General features: G+C 37.1%; 1 protein-coding gene across 6 annotated transcripts in view; it reads left to right on the top strand.

Annotated features, from left to right (window-relative positions):
* The window catches only part of PUS10 (pseudouridine synthase 10), a 76,151-nt gene that overhangs the window by 303 nt on the left and 54,082 nt on the right, over positions 1-21,766 (top strand). For 2 of the 6 annotated variants that reach the window (XM_044264022.1, XM_044264027.1), the window contains exons 1-4: positions 12-563; positions 3,736-3,876; positions 6,810-7,073; positions 7,830-7,916. In XM_044264022.1, the coding sequence (XP_044119957.1) occupies positions 561-563; positions 3,736-3,876; positions 6,810-7,073; positions 7,830-7,916 (495 nt within the window). In that variant the 5' untranslated portion in view covers positions 12-560. Of the gene's footprint in view, positions 1-10; positions 564-3,735; positions 3,877-6,809; positions 7,074-7,829; positions 7,917-21,766 lie in introns of those variants that run through there. The other 4 variants (XM_044264023.1, XM_044264024.1, XM_044264025.1 and 1 more) reach the window with 3 other exon arrangements.

Genomic DNA, 21,766 nt, shown 5'->3' with positions numbered 1-21,766 from the left:
GCAGGAAGGTCTGAGGGGTGGGGGTACGACCTGGGCGCAGGAGAGGTGTGGATGGAGAGGGTAGATTCCTTCCTGCTGGAACGGCCTTGTTAGCAAGGCCCTTCTTAGCAAGAAGGGGTAAGCGGGGTGTTTCTTGGACCTGACTGAAGGAGGGGAAGGGCTTTCTTGGCCGAAGACTGGAGGTTAGACCTTGGGTGAATTTCCGAGAGTCTAGAGTAGGTTCTACAATTAAGTGTAACGGTGGCGCAGTAAAGCTGTGAGGGTCTCCTTTGAAAAATCCACACACTGCCCCACCCCCGTGAGACGAATGACACACTTCTGAATGGAAATGAGTGTTGAAAAGATCACGGGATGGGAGAGACTCGGTCTGGCCATTTTGGTGTTTTTTCACATGCCCTGCTCCTCTGTTTGCCACGAATGGTTTCTGTAAGTCCAAGAGGTGAAAAGGAAGCTCGTCGTCATCTCCAGGTATCAGAGGTTTGTGGAGAAGGGACTCAAACCCCGTAAGGATCCTGGCACGTGGGAAGATACTCTGTTGCAGTGACTCGTTCCAATTCTTTATGGTAAAGAAGCGCTTAAACGAAAAACGAAAATCTTAACGAAGGCAACCGACGATAAAAACCTTCCAGTATGGGAGGCATTTCTCAGGGTTTGCTTTCAAGGGTAATAAATCTCATCTGGAACAACTGATTTCTGATGATTTATGAAATCCTGTCAGGCTCTACGTCAAGATGAAACGACCAAATTTGAGACAGAACGCATTTCCTCCTTTTTAAAAGTTAACTTGTTTGAGAAGTCGCTAGATTGTTGCTAAATGAAAGTGATCCTGAGGGTTTGGAAGACCATGCCATTACTGACACATACACACGGAGAGGTTTTTTTTTTTTTTTTTTTTTTTTTTAAATACCGCTTCAAATTATTTAGGACGGGAGGTTTCCTAATTCTCAACAGGTTTGGGAACATCTCAGAGCCAAGAGATAGTAATATGTCATTTATAGACTTTGCGTGATAACCTTAATTCGAAGTGTATCTATCGGAGAAATAAATGTTCCGTCTTTGAGCCAAAGGAAAGAGAGCATCCATTTCCTTCAATTAAAAATTTTTTCTTTTAATTTAAGTGTACTTACATTAGTTTCAGGTGTAAAACACGGTGATTCAACTTCTGTATAGGATATTCTGTGCTCACCCAAATACAGCTCCCATCTGTTACACCCTACAACCTATTACAAATCATTGCCTTTTATCCCAGTGACTTATTCCGTAACTGGAACTGTATTTCTCACTCCTCTTTCCTCTGACAACCACCAATTTGTTCTTTATATTTATAGAGATTCTGCGTTTTATTTGTTTATTCATTTGCTTTGTTTTCTTTTTAAATTCCACTTATGGGTGAAATCTTAAGGTATTGTCTTTCTCAGTCTAACTTACTTCACTTAGCATAATAATCTGTTGCGTCCATCCATGTTATGCAAATGGTCGGATCATATCCATAGAAAGCATCCACTTTAATAGTAGTATTTAACTTAAATCCCCAGGGAAAGCTTTGATATAGAGTGTTTTTGAAAGAATTTTCTCATAAAAACAAAAACAAACAAACCTTACTCATGCACTTGTTTACCAAAGGGTTTCTCTCCTTTGTAAAATAAAAATATTTTATTTATTTATTTTACAGGGAGAGAGATCACAAGTAGGCAGAGAGGCAGGCAGAAAGAGAGGAGGAAGCAGGCTCCCCGCTGAGCAGAGAGCCCGCTGCAGGACTCAATCCCAGAATCCCAGGACCCTGAGATCATGACCTGAGCGGAAGGCAGAGGCTTAACCCACTAAGCCACCCAGGCGCTCCAGGGTTTCTCTTTCTGAGTGAAGGGTTAATTCTGAATTAAATGAAATCTCCTGTCTTAAGCAATGGAAAGATAGAGAAAAGATAAAGAGTGAGAGAGAATAGTTTCTCTGGGAGGGGATTGTAGTCAGGGATATACCTTAAATGCTGATAATCAGCCCCTCACTGAAACCCAGCCCTTTCTCAGAATCAAACAGAGTAAATGGCCAGGCAGAAGGAATTCAGATCACTTGTATATAATGATGACCACACAGAACTTCTCTGTATACAAGGTGTTTTCCATATATTCTGTGTCCTTTGTGAAAGTGCCCTTGAGCCCAAATATACTTAGGCTATCCTAAATCAGAGCTTTCATCCTGTGTCTCAAAGTTCTCACTAGTGTATCCAGGCAAAGTTTTACTTTTTTCTCTTCTGGTCTGCCAGCTCCCATACTGTATTCACCTGAATTGGAACTTAGCCAGGGGCAGTCTGCTTTTCTAGTCCTGGCTGATTTTTGTGGTGAAGGTTTTTGTTGAAGTATACACCCACCTTCCTCATTATTTTGTGTCAAGGATATACTCTTGATAAATGGCCACAAACATGTAGAAACTTGCAAGTAAGTAGTGGGTTTTAAAGGGTTGGAAAACAAACTAATTCTAAGAATCGCATCTTCACAGTAAAGAATTGGTAAGAGCTCCACCCTCTCACAAATTTCAAGCAAATTCATTTGAATTCTGAAACTGCATCAATTAAAGAGCACCACTGTTTTTTATCTGTATGAGCACCATACCCACAACGTTGCCATGCAATCATTATTTTATAAAATATTGATAGTTCCTCATTTTAAAGTAATGTGAGCTGATTTATTAGTCAGAAGATCTGTTTTTACAAAACAGAATGATTGGGTAATGTAATTTTTGTACACCTCATTCCTGGCAACGAGTTATGTCAGATTTTACTCTATTCTCTAATTTGTTTCTAAGGGCATTTATTCAAATTGTAAAAAGTAACAACTTGTTTTAGATAAGAATTACTCTAAATTATTTTGCATTTAATTTGTGGGTGTTTTTTGTTGGGGGGAGGTTTTACTTGTGCATAAAAGGAACAGATTCTTCCTATTTTGCTAATAGTTGGTTGCCATTTAGTTATTTCATCAAGGTATAACTGGTGTTTTTAGATCTGCTGATCAATTTGTTTTGAATACTTGACTGCTTAACTCTCATTGAGGATAGTAAAATATATAGACTGATCTGATTTTTTTCCCTGGCCAACTCATTTTTTTTTTCATTTTTAATTTCTAATAGGAAAAGCTTATATTGACTTTACTACTTTGTGTTCTCAAACAATAGTGTATGGTACAATATAGCAAAACTTCACTCTGTATTTTTTGTTTTTATTACCCTCCTCAGAGACAACCATTCTTGATTATTTTTATTTATTTATTTATTTATTAAAGATTCTATTTATTTGACAGAGATCACAAGTAGGCAAAGAGGCAGGCAGAGGGGGAGGGGGAAACAGGTCCCACACTGAGCGGAGAGCCCAATGTGGGGCTAGATCCCAGGACCCTGAGATCATGACCTGGGCTGAAGGCAGAGGCTTAACCCACTGAGCCCCCAGATGCCCTGATTATTTTTATTTCTACTTCCTTTTATTGATTTAGTTATATTGGTATACTTTATCATAATCCAGAATGCTACACTAAATTCCTTGATAATTAGAAACTTTTATCTGGCCCATCTAATAAATGTCTTTTAAGTTTATGTTTCAATATGCATATAATGAAAAAGTTATTATTGGAGAGTACAAAATAATGTTTTCAAGTAAAAGTTAGTTTTATCCCTAAAGGTGCTGACATACTTGTCTGTGAAGTAGAACACAAAAGATGTTCATTACTTTTACTTTTTCTTTCTTTCTAGTTACAGTTAGTCAATATGTTTCCATTGACGGAGGAAAACAAGCATGTGGCCCACTTATTGCTCAGTACTGGTACCTGTCCAAGATGTATTTTCAGATTCTGTGGTGTGGATTTTCATGCGCCTTACAAACTTCCCTACAAGGTACTTCCATTTTGTTTCTAAAGAAAGTTTTTCTATTCTAAAATGAATACCTGTACATTTGAGGGCAAGTGTCTGTCCATAACTCCTCATTAAATTAAAAAACTATGATAAAATAATTAATGATAATGGTAAATTTGGAATTTCCTTTTAGTACCATAAAACCTTAAGTTCCTTCTTAAGTGATTATATTTAACATCTAATGTAATGGGATCTTTGTGGAGGAAGTCCCTGGTGTATTTAATGTTTGTATATACCTTTCCTAAAGAGAACACAGATACTACAAAATAGTACTTCTAACCAGATATTAGTGAGATGTGACAGGAGGAGGATGATAGTCCTGAGATCTTCTATTAAGTGGAAACTTTGTGGATTTGGCTGCATTTTTGCTTTTTCTGTTTTCTGTATTACCATTTGTACTTACAAATAGGTATTTGCAACCTTCTAGAAGTAAATGGTTATTATTATTTACTGCTATTAATACAGCAAAAATAATATACAGGGATCTTTAACATTTATGGTAATGTGCAGAGAGCTTTGACTATTAACCGAATACGTTCACAAAAAAATATGTCACATATTTTGTGAAGTATACTTGATTCCATTAGTGACATTCTTTTTAGAGACAGATAGTAATTATATATATATATATATATATATATATATATAAATATATACCTATCTAAACAGTATGTACACACACACACGCATACTCAGTTTCTTACAATTTTAAAAAATTGCTCAGAAGTTAAACTTATCAATCATTTTCCTTATATATTAGTTCTTTCTGTTATTTTGGAAATAATAATTATATCTAATATTCAAATAACATTTTTATATGTCAAGCTCTCATCTAATCCTAATAATAACCTATTAGGTAAGTACATGCTATGATTGTCTCTATTTTCAGATGAAGAAACTGAGGCACAGAGAGGTTAAACAACCTGCCCAAAGTTACACAGCTATTAAGTGAGCAAGCTAGGATATGAACTGTCTGTCTGAATCCAAAGCCTAGAATTTGGAGCTAGAAGACATGGATTTGAATTCCAGTTCCAGCTTCAGTTTTCTCCTTTCTAAATGGGAATGATGATAACATCACCTCACAGGATTTTAAGGGACAATTTCTAATAAAGTATGTGAAAACGCTTTGAAAATGATACATATGCTATGATGATTAATATATGTGTGTATATTCATTTATATACACTATGACTATGAAGTAATCAGATTGGTTTTGTATAATTCTCCTTACACATTTTTCAGACACATTATATGATTCTATTATTCTATGCTTTTGTTTTCATATTTAAAATATGTTTTAAGATTTAAAATATATATTAAATAAAGAGACTTAGTGTTGCCAACTTTTATTTGTATCATTTTATGTAAATAAACATGAAAATATTTGAAGACAATTTTTTTGGTAAATTTTACTTAATTAAATTGTATTTAAATTTTGATCTTTGTAGTCATGTAACTATGTACACATACATATACATGTACTATGTTGTACTGGAATTATAGAACTTAGGTAATAAACATATTTGTGTGGGTCATAATATACCTATATGTGTATGTATATATTAGTATTTCTGTTAAAGATGAAATAGAGCTACTGTCCTAATAAAATGAATTAAATTTGTTTGAGTGAAATATTTTTTTCTTTTAAGTCAGTAAATTGTAATCTGAGTAAGTTTTAAAAGGACATCTATTTAACAACTGAACAATAAAATCTGTCTAATTAGGCAAGACAGAGAAAAAGTCCTGTGAGTATTTAGATGGATGGAATGTCTGAAATATGAGAATGGTTTTAAAAGAATGCAACTTTTAACATTCTAGTACAAAGGGTCACAGAAATGAGGCAAACCAGAATGTAGTGGAGGGCTTCTTTTCAGTTAATGCATATAAATTGTTTTTGTAATTACTCGGCCAATTTTCAGCATTGCCAGCAACTGTTTACCTTTGTTTAGTGACTTGTCTTGAAATTACTTTTACTTGATAGATGTATAATTTCTAATTTTTCAGATTTCATATTAATAAATATCATACAGATGTTTTAGTGTTTGTGAGATTATTAAATAACCTAGCAAGAATGGAAATTCAGTTTGTATTTCTATTTATTAATGGTTAGAATTGAATTTTGCTTGTTTTTACTAAAATTAGCAAATGAATGACCCTAACAAATAACTACAAACCAAATCACAGGTATACCTCATAGATATTGTGGGTTTGGTACCAGACCACCATAAGAAAGCAAGTATCACAGTGAAGTGAGTCAAATGAATTTTTTGGTTTCCCAGTACAGATAGAACTTACATACTGTAGTCTGTAGTATAATATCATTATATCTAAAAAATGTACATACTTAATTAAAAAATAATTTATTGCTAAAAAGTGCTAACCATCATCTAAGCTTTCAACGAGTTGTGGTCCCTGATCACAGATCACTGTCACAAGTATAATAATGAAAATGTTTCAAATATTGTGAGAATTACTAAAATGTGACACAGAGACACAAAGTGAACAAATCCTGTTGGAAAAATGGTGTAATAGATTTGCTTGATATAAGGTTGCCACAAACCTTCAATTTATAAAGATGCAGTATCTGCAAAGCACAATATACTGAAGCATAGTAAAGCGAATCATGCCTGTAATAAATTTGTTAATGGAATCTTCTGCTTCAGCTTTAGGACTTTAGCTTCACTAATATGTGAAACCCTTTTGGAAAAATATTCACACATATTTTGGGCATTAGGTAGTTTTCTTTAAATTCCCCAGAAAGCCAATGCTGGCTAATAAAATTAATCCATTGCTCCAAAATTGATATAAATCAACATTGTGTAAGTCTGCAGTATATCATAATTTCACTCCTATTTTCATCCTAACCTTAAGGTCATTGTAAAAGGGTTATTACTTTTTTCAAATTAACTTTCCAGGACTTGCTCAATGAACTACAGAAATTTCTGGAAACTGAAAAAGATGAATTAATTTTGGAAGTTCCAAACCCACCTCCCAAGAAAATTCGACTACAAGAACTAGAAGATGGGACTGATGGGATTGATAATCTGAGTCAGAATGGAGAGGGAAGGGTCTCCGTTATTGAAGATGGTAGCATTGCTTCCAAGAACTCAAATTTAAATGTGTGCAATGTGTGTCTAGGAATTCTTCAAGAATTCTGTGAAAAAGAGTTCATTAAAAAGGTAAATAATTTGTTTTTTATTATATGTGCAATTATGTAGACATTTTTGGCCTTAAAGCCTAGAATTCTTGTATCTAAAGTAACAATACCATTCATTTCAACTTGTTTTACACCAATGGATCATTAAAAGATTTCTTAATTAAAAAATAAAACAAGCCTACTATTCTCCAATTTCTTTTTTATTAACAAGATAACTGAAAATTAATGAAGTAGGTGTCCATGTATTTGAGTCATGAGTGCTACTTAACTGAAGAAAAATATAGTGTTTTTCCCTCTGCTATTTAACATAGCTAAGGAGTTAGAGAAGAGCTCTTAGTCATACCTATTAGTGTCTTGAAAAGACAAGTGTTACAGTCTTGTGGAAGGTACATGATTGAACGTGGGATTGCCTTTTGTTTTCAACTGTCAGGAGTGCCAAATTTGGCTTAATTTTGTTTAAAAATCTTTTTTAAGTTGTGAGGTGATCTAAAAGAAAACTATTCTGACATTCAACAGATTGTTCTGCAAATAAGTCCCGGCTGTGTTGACATCTCATGATATCAGTTTTTAGGGTCATGTTAGCAAATACTTGATTTTGGGATTTTTGGGATGCTTACGAGAATTCCATGAGGTGAAAGTTTAGAAGTGTAGTGCCATTTCCTGGACCAAAAATCCATGTTACAAAGATTAATGTAAAATTTTCAGCAATTCCTGAGAATTTATATATATAAATACTGTTTTATGCAATAAAAAATGCTTTTATGTAATACTTTTTTAGGTGTGCCAAAAAGTTGAGGCCTCTGGGTTTGAATTTACCAACTTGGTATTTTCGGTCTCCTTTCCACCACAACTATCTGTAAGAGAGGTAAGGTCATTTAAATGCATAAAATTATATGTGAAATGCATGCTAGAAATATCTCAAAAATGGAGATGTAAAGGTATTCCTTACAATGTTGTATTTTCTAGGTTTTTTTTTTGTACTTATTGAATGATGTACTTATTGAATGCTTAATAATGTTGAATGATTGGGTGAGAAAATGAATTATTAAGTTAGTTTATCATAGGATTGGTTTGTTTGTTTGTTTGTTTTTAGTTTTCAATATTTATTGTGTCACCAGGATTGAAAAGATCACATGGTTCAGTTTTCTTTGGGAAGTTATATAATAAAAGCATAGTGCCTTTGAGCATGAAAATCCCAAAGGTCAGAAGTCCTCTAAAGGAATTGAAAGGAAGAGATTTCAGAGAATTTCTCTTATTTTCAAGTTTGAAGTGACCAGTTTAAGTCACTTTTTGAAGACTTAGTAAAGAAGACAGTGTTCCTTAGGCCGTTGAAAGGACTGTCTTTTTTTTTTTTAAAGGTCCTTGGGGCACCTGGGTGCCTCAGTGGGTTAAGCCTCTGCCTTCGGCTCAGGTCATGATCTCAGGGTCCTGGGATCAAGCCCCACATCAGCCTCTCTGCTCAGCAGGGAGCCTGCTTCCTGCACCCTCTCTGGCCGCCTCTCTGCCTACTTGTGATCTCTCTCTCTGTCATATAAATAGAAAAAATCCTTAAAAAAATAAAATAAATGTCCTCATTCTATAGCACATATTCATTAAACTTTAGATCTGTATGAGGCATATTGGTAAGAGAAAGATATTTGACCAGAACTTCAGATATGTTTTGGGGATAGATGTATGCATGTTATAATGGTCCGGGGATACGGTCATTTGTTATGAAGAATCTTATTTTCTGGAGTAAAATGTAAAAAGATGGCACCCCTTTTAGTCAACAGGAAAAGGGAAAGAAATAGCCTCATGTTTATTTTAACTTTTTTCCTTTGTTAAGTGAAAAAAATAATAGTAGTTATTACTGTAACATTCTTGTGTGTCAAAACTGACATGAAAACATAAAACTATCCTATAGGGAAAATGACCTTTGTAATTTCAAATTACAGTGAGTTCTAAACATACCCATTTACATGTGTGTCTTTTCCATAAGAATCTGAAAGCAGCACTAGAACATTATATCTCATACTATCACTTTCTTTGGCTGAACAAAATATGTTGGAGCAAATAATATGTTTATTAGCTCCCAAAAGGCTGAAGATTGATTTAAGACCTGATGAAGCTAGATGAATGATAGAGAAGAGCTGGGAAGTGAAGAAGGTTAGAATGGTTTTAAGTAGTATCTCTGTCAATGGCAAGATGACGGAACAAATAGGAGAAAGGGGATGATGATGTATGGAGGATTATAAACACATAAAATCATTTTCTAGTCAATCATCAAAGCATTTCTCATTGATAGGTCATTTTCAGGATCCAGTTTTGGTAGCAAGAAACAGACTTGTGAAAGCTGAGTGGCTTATAAAAAGTTGCAGTGTTTGAGTAACAAAAGTAGAAATAAGAAGCATATTTTCTGAGTGTGGTTATATATCTTGCCACCAAATTCTTTCTCTCAGAGTTTATATTTTGACATTAAAATTTATATTTTCCGGGGCACCTGGGTGGCTCAGTGGGTTAAGCTGCTGCCTTCTGCTCAGGTCATGATCCCAGGGTCCTGGGATCAAGTCCCGCATCGGGCTCTCTGCTCAGCGGGGAGCCTGCTTCCTCCTCTCTCTCTCTCTCTGCCTGCCTCTCTGCCTACTTGTGATCTCTCTCTGTCAAATAAATAATAATAAAAAAAATCTTAAAAAAAATTTATATTTTCCATTTTTATCACTTAACTGATCATTTTAACATATCCATTTAATATTTATTGAATACTTACGAAGTGTTTATATTCCATATTAGAAATAGAAAATGCTATTTTTTAAAAAGAATTATTCTGATTAAACTCTACTTATGGGGCGCCTGGGTGGCTCAGTGTGTTAAAGCCTCTGCCTTCGGTTCAGGTTATGATCCCAGGGTCCTGTGATCAAGCCCCGCATCAGGCTCTCTGCTCAACGGGGAGCCTGCTTCCCCCTCTCTCTCTGCCTTCTTCTCTGCCTACTTGTGATCTCCTTCTGTCAAATAAATAAATAAAATCTTTAAAAAAAAAACAAACCTCTACTTCCTTCTTGTAACTGATTTTAACCACTAAACTATTTAACGGAAATATGTGACTATTCCAGTTGTTGGGGAATTAATACATTTCCACAGTATAGTGTGTTATGTGACTCATTGTTTTCCTTTGTATTGAGTAGTATATTTTTACTCATTCATTTCTTAAGGATAATTTATTCAAAAAGTACACAGTGTTACACACTGTATAGAATTTTCAGAACCCAGTTTTCTTTAATAAGTTGTGGTTATGGTTCATTTTGTGATTTTTTAATATTATTATGTTTGTTTACTTTCTTTATTGCTGTCTTTTGTTACTTCCTTGGAGTTGAGATATGTTATGTAGGGTGAATATAAATTGCTTTCCAAACTAGTTAACTTAACTAGTTACATATCCTAATTTAAACAAATTACACATTTTCAGATTATTCTTAACATTTTGAATATAAATTCTGTGACTTCTCTAGTGACATGTTTCTTCTGCATCGTAGTTTTTCAACTTAGATCTTATAAAACTTAGAACTTATTTGTGTGTACAATAAATTATTATGTTGGAGTTGATTCATGCTAGTTGTCTCATAATTCAGAGTGGAATATACAATTGAGTGAATTTGAATGATTCAGTGTTTCCACTTCTAGAGAAGAAAATTATGATCACAGGTGTATTGATTTGAAATCAGATAATTTTTTGTCAGCATGGTGGTATTATGTATCTGCTTACAAAAGAACCAAGAAAAAGGATGACCTCAAGTAAGGGTTTTTCTAAAAAAAAAATCAAACTATTAAATTTCTACTAATTCCTTCATATTCAGCCCTATCAATCCCTTTCTGGCTACAGCTATAATTTTTATTTATCATAATTATAAAAGCACTAATTTGAAAGCTTAGGAAGAAAAGCTTGCAGATTATATAATCAACGTCTTCTCTGAGTTTTGGAGAATATGGAGGGAGAGGTAGAATACATCTGTGTGTGTTTTCTTAGGAAATGATCTGGTTAGGACAGTTTTAGATTGAATACTGCTAGAGGGGATAAAAACAAGCAGATTAACTGGTAAAACCCGTTAGACATCAAGTAAGACATGGTAAGCAGAATAAATGGGAGCAGTATCCAGAAACTCACAACAGACAACAATATGGACTCTAGCTAGGTGTAGTACTTAGAGTCTCCAAATCTTTATAACAGAAAACAAAATATGAATGATAAAGTTGAGATTATAAGGGATAGTAATAAGTATGCCATGACTGTCATGATGACTTTCTGGATTTGGGCTCACCACTTGAATATAGCAATGTTAGGATACTTTTTTATGAGAGTCCAATGTGTTAAGAGGAGATATATAATAGTATTGTATGGCAAGAAATTATTTACCTACATTGAGATTTGAGATCCTGTGGTGGAAGGATGCTGAACACCATCCAGAGGAGAATAAAAAAGAGAGAAATGAGATAGATTCAGGAATGGAAGTGTGTTGAATGACCTTTGGCCAGGGGAAGAAGATAATGAATTACAGATTATAAGATAGTCCTAAAGGTTAGTGTTTACAGTAGTATGAGAGACTCCCAATGTCTAGGCACTTGATGGAAATCACATTTGGTTAAAAGCACATTGACAGCTCTTGAATAAAATAGTGGTTCTCAAACTCTAATATGCGTCAGACTCATTTGGAGAGTTTCCCAGGCCCCTTCCTTAGAGATTCTGATATAGTAGTTTGGTGGGACCCATGAATTTGTGTTTCTCACAAGCTCATGGGTGAGGTTGGTTCTGCTACAAAGGAGGACACTTTGAGAACCACTGTCCTAAAGGATAATGGCAGAAATAATCTAGTCTGATAATAAACTGATAACTTTTTAAAATTTGTATTCCTGATAGGATGAGAGAAACAGGCATAATTGAATGTATCCTACCTTTTTTTTTTAGAGTAAAAATTCAGTTTACTCTAAAAATTTAGAGTAAAAATTCATCTGTTTATGACACAGTACACAAGAGGCAAAGTATTTCATATCATAGATTTTACTTCCAACTCTTTGGTATGTTCATTTCTTTGGCTAAAAGAAGAGACTAAAGATGAGAAACAGGCAGTGCTTAGGCAACTGAAATAAGGATGGGGAGGGGTGATGCTAATGTTATCCTCGCAGGGCTATATTCTAGAACTGTTAGCTGGAAACAAAGGAGCACCACTCCTGGATGTTCATGCTGTCGTAAGTGTCAGTCACCCTTCCCCCTTCACACAGGTATAGCTGTGCTTTTTGGCAGTCACCCTCATGTCTTGATGGATGCAGTAATGAAGGGACTTGCTCTACTTTCTTTTGAATTCAGACCTAATTTCCAACCTGTCTGCTTCACTGAGAGAGATCATGATCAATCATGATTCTAAATAGGATTTTATTGTGAGTCCCCTTGCCTTTCATGGCGTCATACAGTCAGTCAGCAAAATACAGGGACTTGTTCTGAATGTTCTGGATCCAGTTCAGGAAAGTATTTTCCAGGTCTCCTTTGACCTCCTTCTTGACCCTCTTCCGCATGTCATAAGGGCTATTTGCTCTTGCACCTTTCAAATACTTTCTGAAGGTGATACATACTTGGTCATGATACTGATCCACTTGGACATATCAGTTCCTTTCCTCTTCACTCCAGCATCGTAGACATCCCAGGCATCTTGCTTAGTCAGTTCATAATTAATGAGAGAGCCATCCTCTGCTCTTTTACTGTTTGTAAGGGCAACCATCTGCTTGTGGAAGTCACCAGATGTGTCAGAAATGATGTCCTTCAGCTCAGTCTTGTACAATTCCTTGTAGACCCTATTGATTTCCTGAAGCTCTTGGTTGGTCCTTGAGCAGATCATCACAGTGAGGGAGTCCTCATCAGTCCTCAGCCTCTTCATAAAGGCTTTCAGCTCAGAGGCATCAGGCTGAGTAGGTGTTTTCATTAGGCCCCAAATCAGAGTCTTCAAGGGACTGGACAAGGCTGATTTCCGTGCTGATTCAAGTTCCTTTTAGATCCTTCTCTGGTAGGCAAAGCAATATCCCATCTCTGTTCATTGCTGCTGTTGGTTAAAATGTTGACAATGGTGACCTCATCCTCACCTCTGGTCATTTCATTGATGGCTATTTCAGTGTTCAGAGCATCATGCTCAACATCAAAATTGTTGTATGCTTTGACCAACCATATGCACATGGGGCGTGGAGTGATCATCCTCCAAGCTGAGCTTGCAGAGAATTTCCTGAACAATAAACAGTTTGAAGCTGGGTCAGGTGCTGAGAGCTGCAGTCACCCCTAGTTGTGGAGCCCTTTATCCTTCCTTTTTGAGAGGTAGATGTCAAACAATGCAAAGAAAAATGGCAGTGGAATCTAGGCTGGAAGATAAAAATATTGGGGGTTCAGAGAAAGTACAATTCAGTGCTCGCTTCGGTAGCACATATACTAAAATTAGAAAGTACAATTCACACTTCAATTAAAACTGAATTATCCCAACCAATAAAAGAAAGTTTAAGAATCAAAAAGCACATCCCAATGAAGAAGACAACGGGGCATCTCTTTCTCTCTTGTTTACATAAACATTTGTATTTATATATTTATATGTACTTATTTGACTATTTTAGAAAATTTAAAAAATAATAAGACTAGCCTAATGAGCCCCTTTGTATATATCATCCGGCTCCGATTGTATTTTTTTTTTTTTTTTGCCAAACTGAAATCAGTTTCCAAAACAAGATACATGAAAGCCAGAGTAATGCAAATGTAAGAAGGAGGCTTAGCTCTGTAATAGCAACTGGAAAATAAAATCTTGAATGAGTAGTGGCTTGTAAGAATTGCCAAGGAAGACTTGGGGGGGTACTTTAAGTTATGATTACAGCAAGAGATGAAAAATAGGATGTGTTTGGAACTGATATTATTGATGAATGAAACAGAGAAAGTGGAATTTCTAAAAAATCTTAATTTTGCTTCTGTCCTTTCTGTCAAGGAAAATGATCTTCAACCTAAATGCGATATATCTATATCATTTTTTAAAAAAATACTTTCTTTTTTAAAAAAGATTTTATTTATTTATTTGTCAGAGAGAGAGATTGAGCACAAGCAGGCAGAGTGGCAGGCAGAGTCAGAGAGAGAAGCAGGTTCCCGGCTGAGCAAGGAGCCCAGTGAGGGGCTTGATCCCAGGACTCGATCATGACCTGAGCCTAAGGCAGTGGCTTAACTGAGTGAGCCATCCAGGCATCCCTAGATTGATCATTGGCTAGTGAGGAAGAGTGAAAGCTCCACATGGTAAAGTTTCTCTAAATGGGTTCAGGTATTTAAGACTGAATGAATGACATTCCAGGATGGATTCAGAAAGAACCTGCAGTTGTCCATGATCTCTGAGAGCTTTTAAAGGATAGCAGATTTTCCAAATGACTGGAGACAGAGAAGGTGGTTTTAATTTTCTTTTTCTTTTTTTTTTTTTTTTTTAGATTTTATTTATTTATTTGAGAGAGACAGAGAGAGAGCATAAGAGGGGAGAAGGTCAGAGGGAGAAGCCAACTCCCCATGGAGCTGGGAGCCCGATGTGGGACTCCATCCTGGGACTCCAGGATCGTTACCTGAGCTGAAGGCAGTCACTTAACCAACGGAGCCACCCAGCCGCCCCAGCAGTTTCAATTTTCTAAAGGTGGTTTTGTTAACTACCAACTAGTGAGCTTGACCCTAAAACTCTGGCAAGATTCTAGATGAGAAGCTAAAGAATACATCATAGGCACTGAGGATGAGGAATACATGGTCAACACACAGATTCATTAACAACAGATTATGTCTGCATTGTTTCTTTCTTTTATAGGCTAGCAGGACTGATAGAGCAGGGAAGGTAGGGGGAAAGCCCCTGTGTGACTGAAATTCAGCTAGTCATTTGAGCAGGTTTCTTTCTTTTCTTTTTCTTTTTCCTTTTTTTTAATTTGACAGAGAGATAGAGAGCACAAGTAGGCAGCGTGGCAGGCAAAGGGAGAGGGAGAAGCAGGCTCTCCACCAAGTAGGGAGCCCTATATGGGGCTCAACCCTAAGGACCCTGGGATCATGACCTGAGCTGAACACAGCCCCCAGTTGACTAAGCCACCCAGGTGCCCCAGGTTTCTTTCTTATGGTAACTTCCTGAAAGTGGCAGGAAACATGAGTAGAATGTGAAGACAGTTGGGTGGGTTGTACCTGCCTGGCATTACCCAAAATGAACTGATTAATAAGTGATTTCAAACTGGACAGTATTTCTCCAAGTGTACTCTGCAGATCTGAAACTCACTTGGAGAAAGGTGTTGAAAGCAGGTTGCTGGGCTTTGTCTTAAATCTCCTAAATCAGAATCTCTAGATATGGGGGACAGAAGCCCTCCTAGAGTTAAAGTGCACACTGAAATTCAAGAATCATGGAACTTCAGAGAGATTTCTGATGTCCTGCAAGGCTACTCATACCTTATCTTGTTCATGATTCTGTGAGTGATGATATAATGGGAACACTCACAACAGGTGTGTATGACATAGAATCGAGAATATAGCAGATAGATTATTATAATTGAGATCCAAAAGATCTCACAAAAAGGGAAAATCTAACAAGATGCTATTTAACAGGAATAAACATAAGTTGTTAGAAAAACAACTGCCATGTAACGGATGAAGCAGGAATGGCTGCTTCCTGAATTATCTGAGTCAGCTCAATCCAATTATATGAGTCCTTAAAAGCACCTTTCTTCTGAGGTCAGGGTCAGAGGAAGATGTGATTATGAAAGAATGGTCAGATGTAATGTTGCTCACTTTGAAAACAGTGGAAGGGAACTAGGAATATGGGTGGCCTCTAGAAGCTAGAAAAGGCAAGGAAATGGAGTCTCCTAGCTTAGATCCTCCAGAAAGGGATGCACCCCTGTTGACAACTTGATTTTAGCTCAGTGAGACCCATCTTGGGTTTCTGACCTAAAGCACTGTAAGATAATAAATTTGTGTGTGTGTGTTTTTTTAAAGATGTTATTTATTTGGGACAGAGAGAGAGAGCATGACTGGGGGAAGAGGCAGAGGGAGAAGCAGGGAGCCAGATGCAGGGCTAGATCCCAGTGGGATCATTACCTGAGCTGAAGGCAGATGCTTAACCACCTGAGATACCCAGGCACCCCATTAATTTGCTCTTCTTAAATATTTGAGGGTTTTTCTGCTGCAGAGATGGAATCAGGAGGGAAATAATTTTCAGTTATAAGGAATTATGCAGAACAGCATAGACTGTTTCAGGGATGGTGTTTTCTATAACCAGAATATTAAGCCAAGGCTGGTAACTACCTGGCAGAGAAGGAAGAGAAGGAAGGTGTGCACCATACAGTTGGCTAGACTAGACTTTGTTCAGCCTTTTCAACTCTAAGATCCTATATAGTTTGTTTGTTTGTTTGTTTGTTTTATTTGACACAGAGAGATCACAAGTAGGCAGAGAGGCAGGCAGAGAGAGAAAGAGAGAGAGAGAGGAGGAAGTAGGCTCCCTGCTGAGCAGATAGCCTGATGTGGGACTCAATCCCAGGACCCTGAGATCATGACCTGAGCTGAAGGCAGAAGCTTAACCCATTGAGTCACCCAGGTGCCCCAATCCTATATAGTTTTAAGAAAAATATTTATTATGTTTGTTATTTTTTTTGTTAACTTATATTCATAATTGAATCTTCTAAACTTCTGTACCACATTAAATTAGTGCCACACTAAAATTATTATAGAATGAATGACCCAGACTTATGCTAATATTAGGCTAAACTTACATTTATGGGAAAAGAAGCATTCAGTTAAGTTCTATTCAAAGTAAAACTTTGAAGTCCTGCTGATTTTTTAGGTTTTTCTTTACTAGTGTGGTCCAGTAGAGGGCAATATTGCACTATCAGTTTCACTTTTTGGTAGTATATGGAAACAATTGGCTCACTTTATTGACTTTAAATGGATATAGTGTCTCTTAAATGTTACTTTGCTTGTATGAAACACTTGCTTCTTAATACAGTTGATACAGTTGGAGTTTTATTTGTCTAATCAGAACTTTTCCCTTTCATTTTTATACTGGTAGTGTTTCCATGCTTTACACTAAGTACTATAAATTATACACAGCCCTAGAAATCTAACCAAAAATAAAAACAGCACCATTTCTTTGGTAGCAATTTATATTTATAAATATTTTTCTTAAATTCTGACAAATGGGCATTCAAAAGACTGTATTTTTCCTTAAATCTGGGGATTCTTAACCAATTTGGGGACATTATCTCATCAAGAATCTAAAGAAAACAATTGAATCCCTTTCCTAAAAATGCATATGCTCAAAATTTTGCTTGTACTTATAGGGTCCTTTAAACTCCCAGCCATGAATCTAGGATTTTTCTTGATTGGATACTCTAGAACACCACCCCCTCTTTACCCACCTTCCCACCAATGAATACTTGATTGATGCACTTACTTTTTCTAAAGGGCAATGTTTTTTTTTCTAATTATGTTGAAAACATAGGACAGAATTTGTTGAAATCACTTCGACTTCAGGTATAGAGACTACACTTTCAAATTCATATTATGTGTGCAGGCTCATTCATTAACCTCAGATTTAGCATGTGTATTTTCAGCTTTTTGTTCATTTTGTGTGACTTCTCACATTCTTGTTTTGTATGACAAGCACCTTACCTAAATCACTTTTTGTTCTCTCTCACCTGCCATTTAAAAGTGACTCAAGGTTCACTTTGACCAACAGACTTTTTCTGAGCTTACTGAGGAGTTTTCAGAATCTGTAATCCTATTTTTCATTAGCTTAGTTGGTTAGACCTTGCTTCAATTCCTTTGTGGTCCACTAAATCACTCAGAACATGTTTTTATAAGGTTGCTGAACAAGGCACTGAAAAACATGCAAAATTATAGTGATCACTATCTCTGCCTCTTTAGTGTCTTTCAATGGACTCTTCATGGTTGGGTGGGGGGGATTGTAACCTTGCTATGATATACAGGCTGCAACTTTAAAAACCCTTCAGAGGTCATGAAGCAACTTAAACCTATCTTCCTTATTTTTTATTTTATTTTTTTAAAATTTATTTGACAGACAGAGATCACAGGTAGGCAGAGAGGCAGGCAGAGAGAGAGGAAGGAAAGCAGGCTCCCTGCTGAGAAGAGAGCCCGATGTGGGGCTCGATCCCAGGACCCTGGGATCATGACCAGAGCTGAAAGCAGAGGCTTTAACCCACTGAGCCACTCAGGTGCCCCAAACCTATCTTCCTTATAAAAAGTAACTCCCAAAGCTTGTCCCTGTGAGCACACCACCAGTGTATAAAGGTCTGCATCATGAGAATTACAGAATTCTAGATCTGTAGGAGACCTTGGTGATATAGAACAGGGCCCCCAGCTCTTTGTGGTCCTCATTGAAGAGTGATGATAATGTATATGGCTGTGATTTGTCAGAGCTCTAAGTATGCCCCACCCTCAGTGTAAATCCATTTGGAATCTCTGATGGAGAATCCAAGAGTTTTCCACTTTGTGTATAAAGTGATCCCCTTTTAATCTCTGACAGTTCAATGACTCCCCTATGTCTGTGATTTAGAAAGAAGATATGCTTGGATGATTTTTTTCAGCCTTAGATTGGAACTACTTCACTAATCATCTCACTAATCCTCATTTGAAGATGAGAAAACCAAAACTTGTGAAGTGTGGCAAGTCAGAATTTGGGTGTGCCTCCCTGATTGTGCCCTTTATGTTTTTAGACCGTACCATCTTTTCTTTTCTTTAAGATTTTATTTATTTATTTGAGAGAGAGAGAAGACAAGCGGGGAGGAGGGGCAGAGGGTGAGGGAGAAGCAGACTCCCCACTGAGCAGAGAGCCTGACTAGGGACTCCATCCCAAGATCCTGGGATCATAAACTGAGTGGAAGGCAGAAGCTTAGCCGACTGAGCCACGAAGGCACCCCTAGACCATACCATCTTTTCATCTTGTATACTCAAGATGCTGCATCAGGAGGAATGTGGGACTAGATATGGTAGTAGGTTCTGGATTCTGTTACTCAATGCATAGTTGGGATATGTGTTCTGAGGGAGAAAGGAAGAGTGACATGCAATTAGTCAAAGTCTATACAGAACCCCAGTCTTGGTTAGAATGGGTGAATCAGATTTCCAACTCTCAAGGAGTCACAGCAGGTATTGAAGAGGACTAATAACCCATTATTAGGGGTGTAGGCACAGGAGAGCCCAGTACAAAAACAGAAACCTAATCCTGAGGTCATTGCAACATGCAGCAAAGAGGTATGCTGTTCCTGGGAGTGAGTTGCCAGGGTGAAGCTGGACTACAAACAAGGCTAATTCTAAAGCCCACCACAGAAATAAAATGTAGGATTGAATTCAGGAACAGAGTTGGTGGGTATTTGGACATATGTTTAAGTACTTGAATATGCACGTGTTTACTTCCTACCTTTGTTTTTTTCTTGGCCCGAACTAGCTAAGTGAGGTGGAACAGGCAGGAAGAAAGAAGAGGTTGCTGGGGTTGATCGACCCATGTGGGTATTTGAGATATAGCAGGGAACAGTAGGAAAATGAGGCAGCCTTAAAATTTTGAAGTTTGTTTCATTTTGTATGATCTCATTCTTGTGGATTGTCACAATTTTGCATCTTCAAAATTTACAATAAGAAATATAAGAAATAAGAAATACAATAAGGAATAGAAGATAAAGGAAATCATTTTTCTTTAAAACTCAGTTTCCCCATCAGATGTGATATATTATTACATTGCTACTTACCAACTACTAAGTTCCTTATCAAACTTTTTTCTCATAATTTTAGGACTCTGTGGCCTAGTGAACTAAGTTTCAGGAAAAGGGAACTTCTAATTTAGGTTCTGCCTATTTCAGACTTGGTTTCTCTTGTTACATAGAGAAGTCATGTCAACTATTTTTTTTCTGATATCACCACCATGTTTTAGACTTAGTAATTTTAACCTACTAAGTTGTGATTATTTTGATATAATTTGATATATATTTTTGATATATGCAAAATATAATTTAATCATCGTAACCCATTGAAGTAGGTGGTATTATTATCCTACTATACAGATGATGAAATTGCAACTCAAGGTCACATTGCTAATAAATAACAGACCTAGCATTTGAACACTCATCTGTCCAACTCTAAAGTTTATGCTGATGATTATTACTATATCACTGCCTACATTGTGAATTGATAAGATTTCAAAAGTGGGTTATTTTGTTGCTGTGTTTGCAGGAGAGACTTAACCTAGGTTTTGACCTTCACTGGTATTTTGTTTCTTCAGAGTGTGCAGTACCTTCACATTTAGAGAAAGGATCCTTGGGGGGAAAAATATAGAACCAGAATTTACCATATTTTAATAAGAACAAGGATAAATCACTAGTTGATTTGGTGATTCTCTAAAAATATGGCTTTAAAAGTAAAATTATAGGAGCACCTGGGTGGCTCAGTCAGTTAAGCATCTGCCTTCAGCTCAGGTCATGATCTCGAGTCCTGCTCAGCAGGGAGTCTGCTTTCCCTCTCCCTCTGCCCCTCCCCCTGCTCATGCTCTTTTTCTCTCTCAAATAAATAAATAAATAAATAAAATCTTTAAAATAAAAATCACTTTTATTTTATTTTTATTTTTTTTAAGATTTTATTTATTTATTTGACAGAGAGAGATCACAAGCAGGCAGAGAGGCAGGCAGAGAGAGAGAGAGAAGGAAGCAGGCTCCACGCTGAGCAGAGAGCCCGATCCCGAGCGGGGCTCAATCCCAGGACCCTGAGATCATGACCTGAGCCGAAGGCAGTGGCTTAACCCACTGAGCCACCCAGGTGCCCCTAAAAATCACTTTTAAAGACTTTTCCAAGGGTACCTGGGTGGCTCAGTGAGTTGAGCCTCTGGCTCGGGTCATGATCACAGGGTCCTGGCATGGAGCCTCACTTCAGGAATCTCTGCCTGCCTCTCTGCCTACTTGTGATCTCTATCTCTGTCAAATAAATAAATATTTATTTATCTCTGCGGAGCAGAGAGCCCGACACCGGGCTCGATCCCAGGACCCTGGGATCATGACCTGAGCTGAAGGCAGAGGCTTTAACCCACTGAGCCACCCAGGCACCCCTAAATAAATAAAATCTTTGGGCGCCTGGGTGGCTCAGTGGGTTAAGCTGCTGCCTTTGGCTCAGGTCATGATCTCAGGGTCCTGGGATCGAGGCCTGCATCAGGCTCTCTGCTCAGCAGGGAGCCTGCTTCCTCCTCTCTCTCTGCCTGCCTCTCTGCCTGCTTGTGATCTCTCTCTGTCAAATAAATAAATAAAATCTTTAAAAAAATTTAAAAAAAGACTTTCCCACCACACTTGTGTTCAAATTTTGTTATTAGATGACTGGAGCATGTGCAGAAGAGGTTTTGCATCAAATATTTTTTTACAGATATCTTAAAATAGAAGAATTTCCAGTCATTTATGTGAGGATTTTCCTTGGATTGTGGGAAGATAAGTACATATGTGTGTGAGATGATGAATTATGATGTTATAGTCCCTTAATAATTGGAGGTGGGGGGTGCCTGGGTGGCTCAGTTGGTTAAGCGACTGCCTTCAGCTCAGGTCATGGTCCTGAAGTACCGGGATCGAGTCCCACATCGGGCTCCCAGCTCTATGGGGAGTCTGCTTCTCCCTCTGACCTTCTCCCATCTCATGCTCTCTCTCACTCTTTCTCTCTCTCTCAAATAAATAGATAAAATC

This window comes from Neovison vison, chromosome 8, assembly GCF_020171115.1.
Source record: "Neovison vison isolate M4711 chromosome 8, ASM_NN_V1, whole genome shotgun sequence".
Classification (NCBI taxonomy): Eukaryota; Metazoa; Chordata; class Mammalia; order Carnivora; family Mustelidae; genus Neogale; species Neogale vison.
This window is presented reverse-complemented; position numbering and strand designations above follow the sequence as displayed.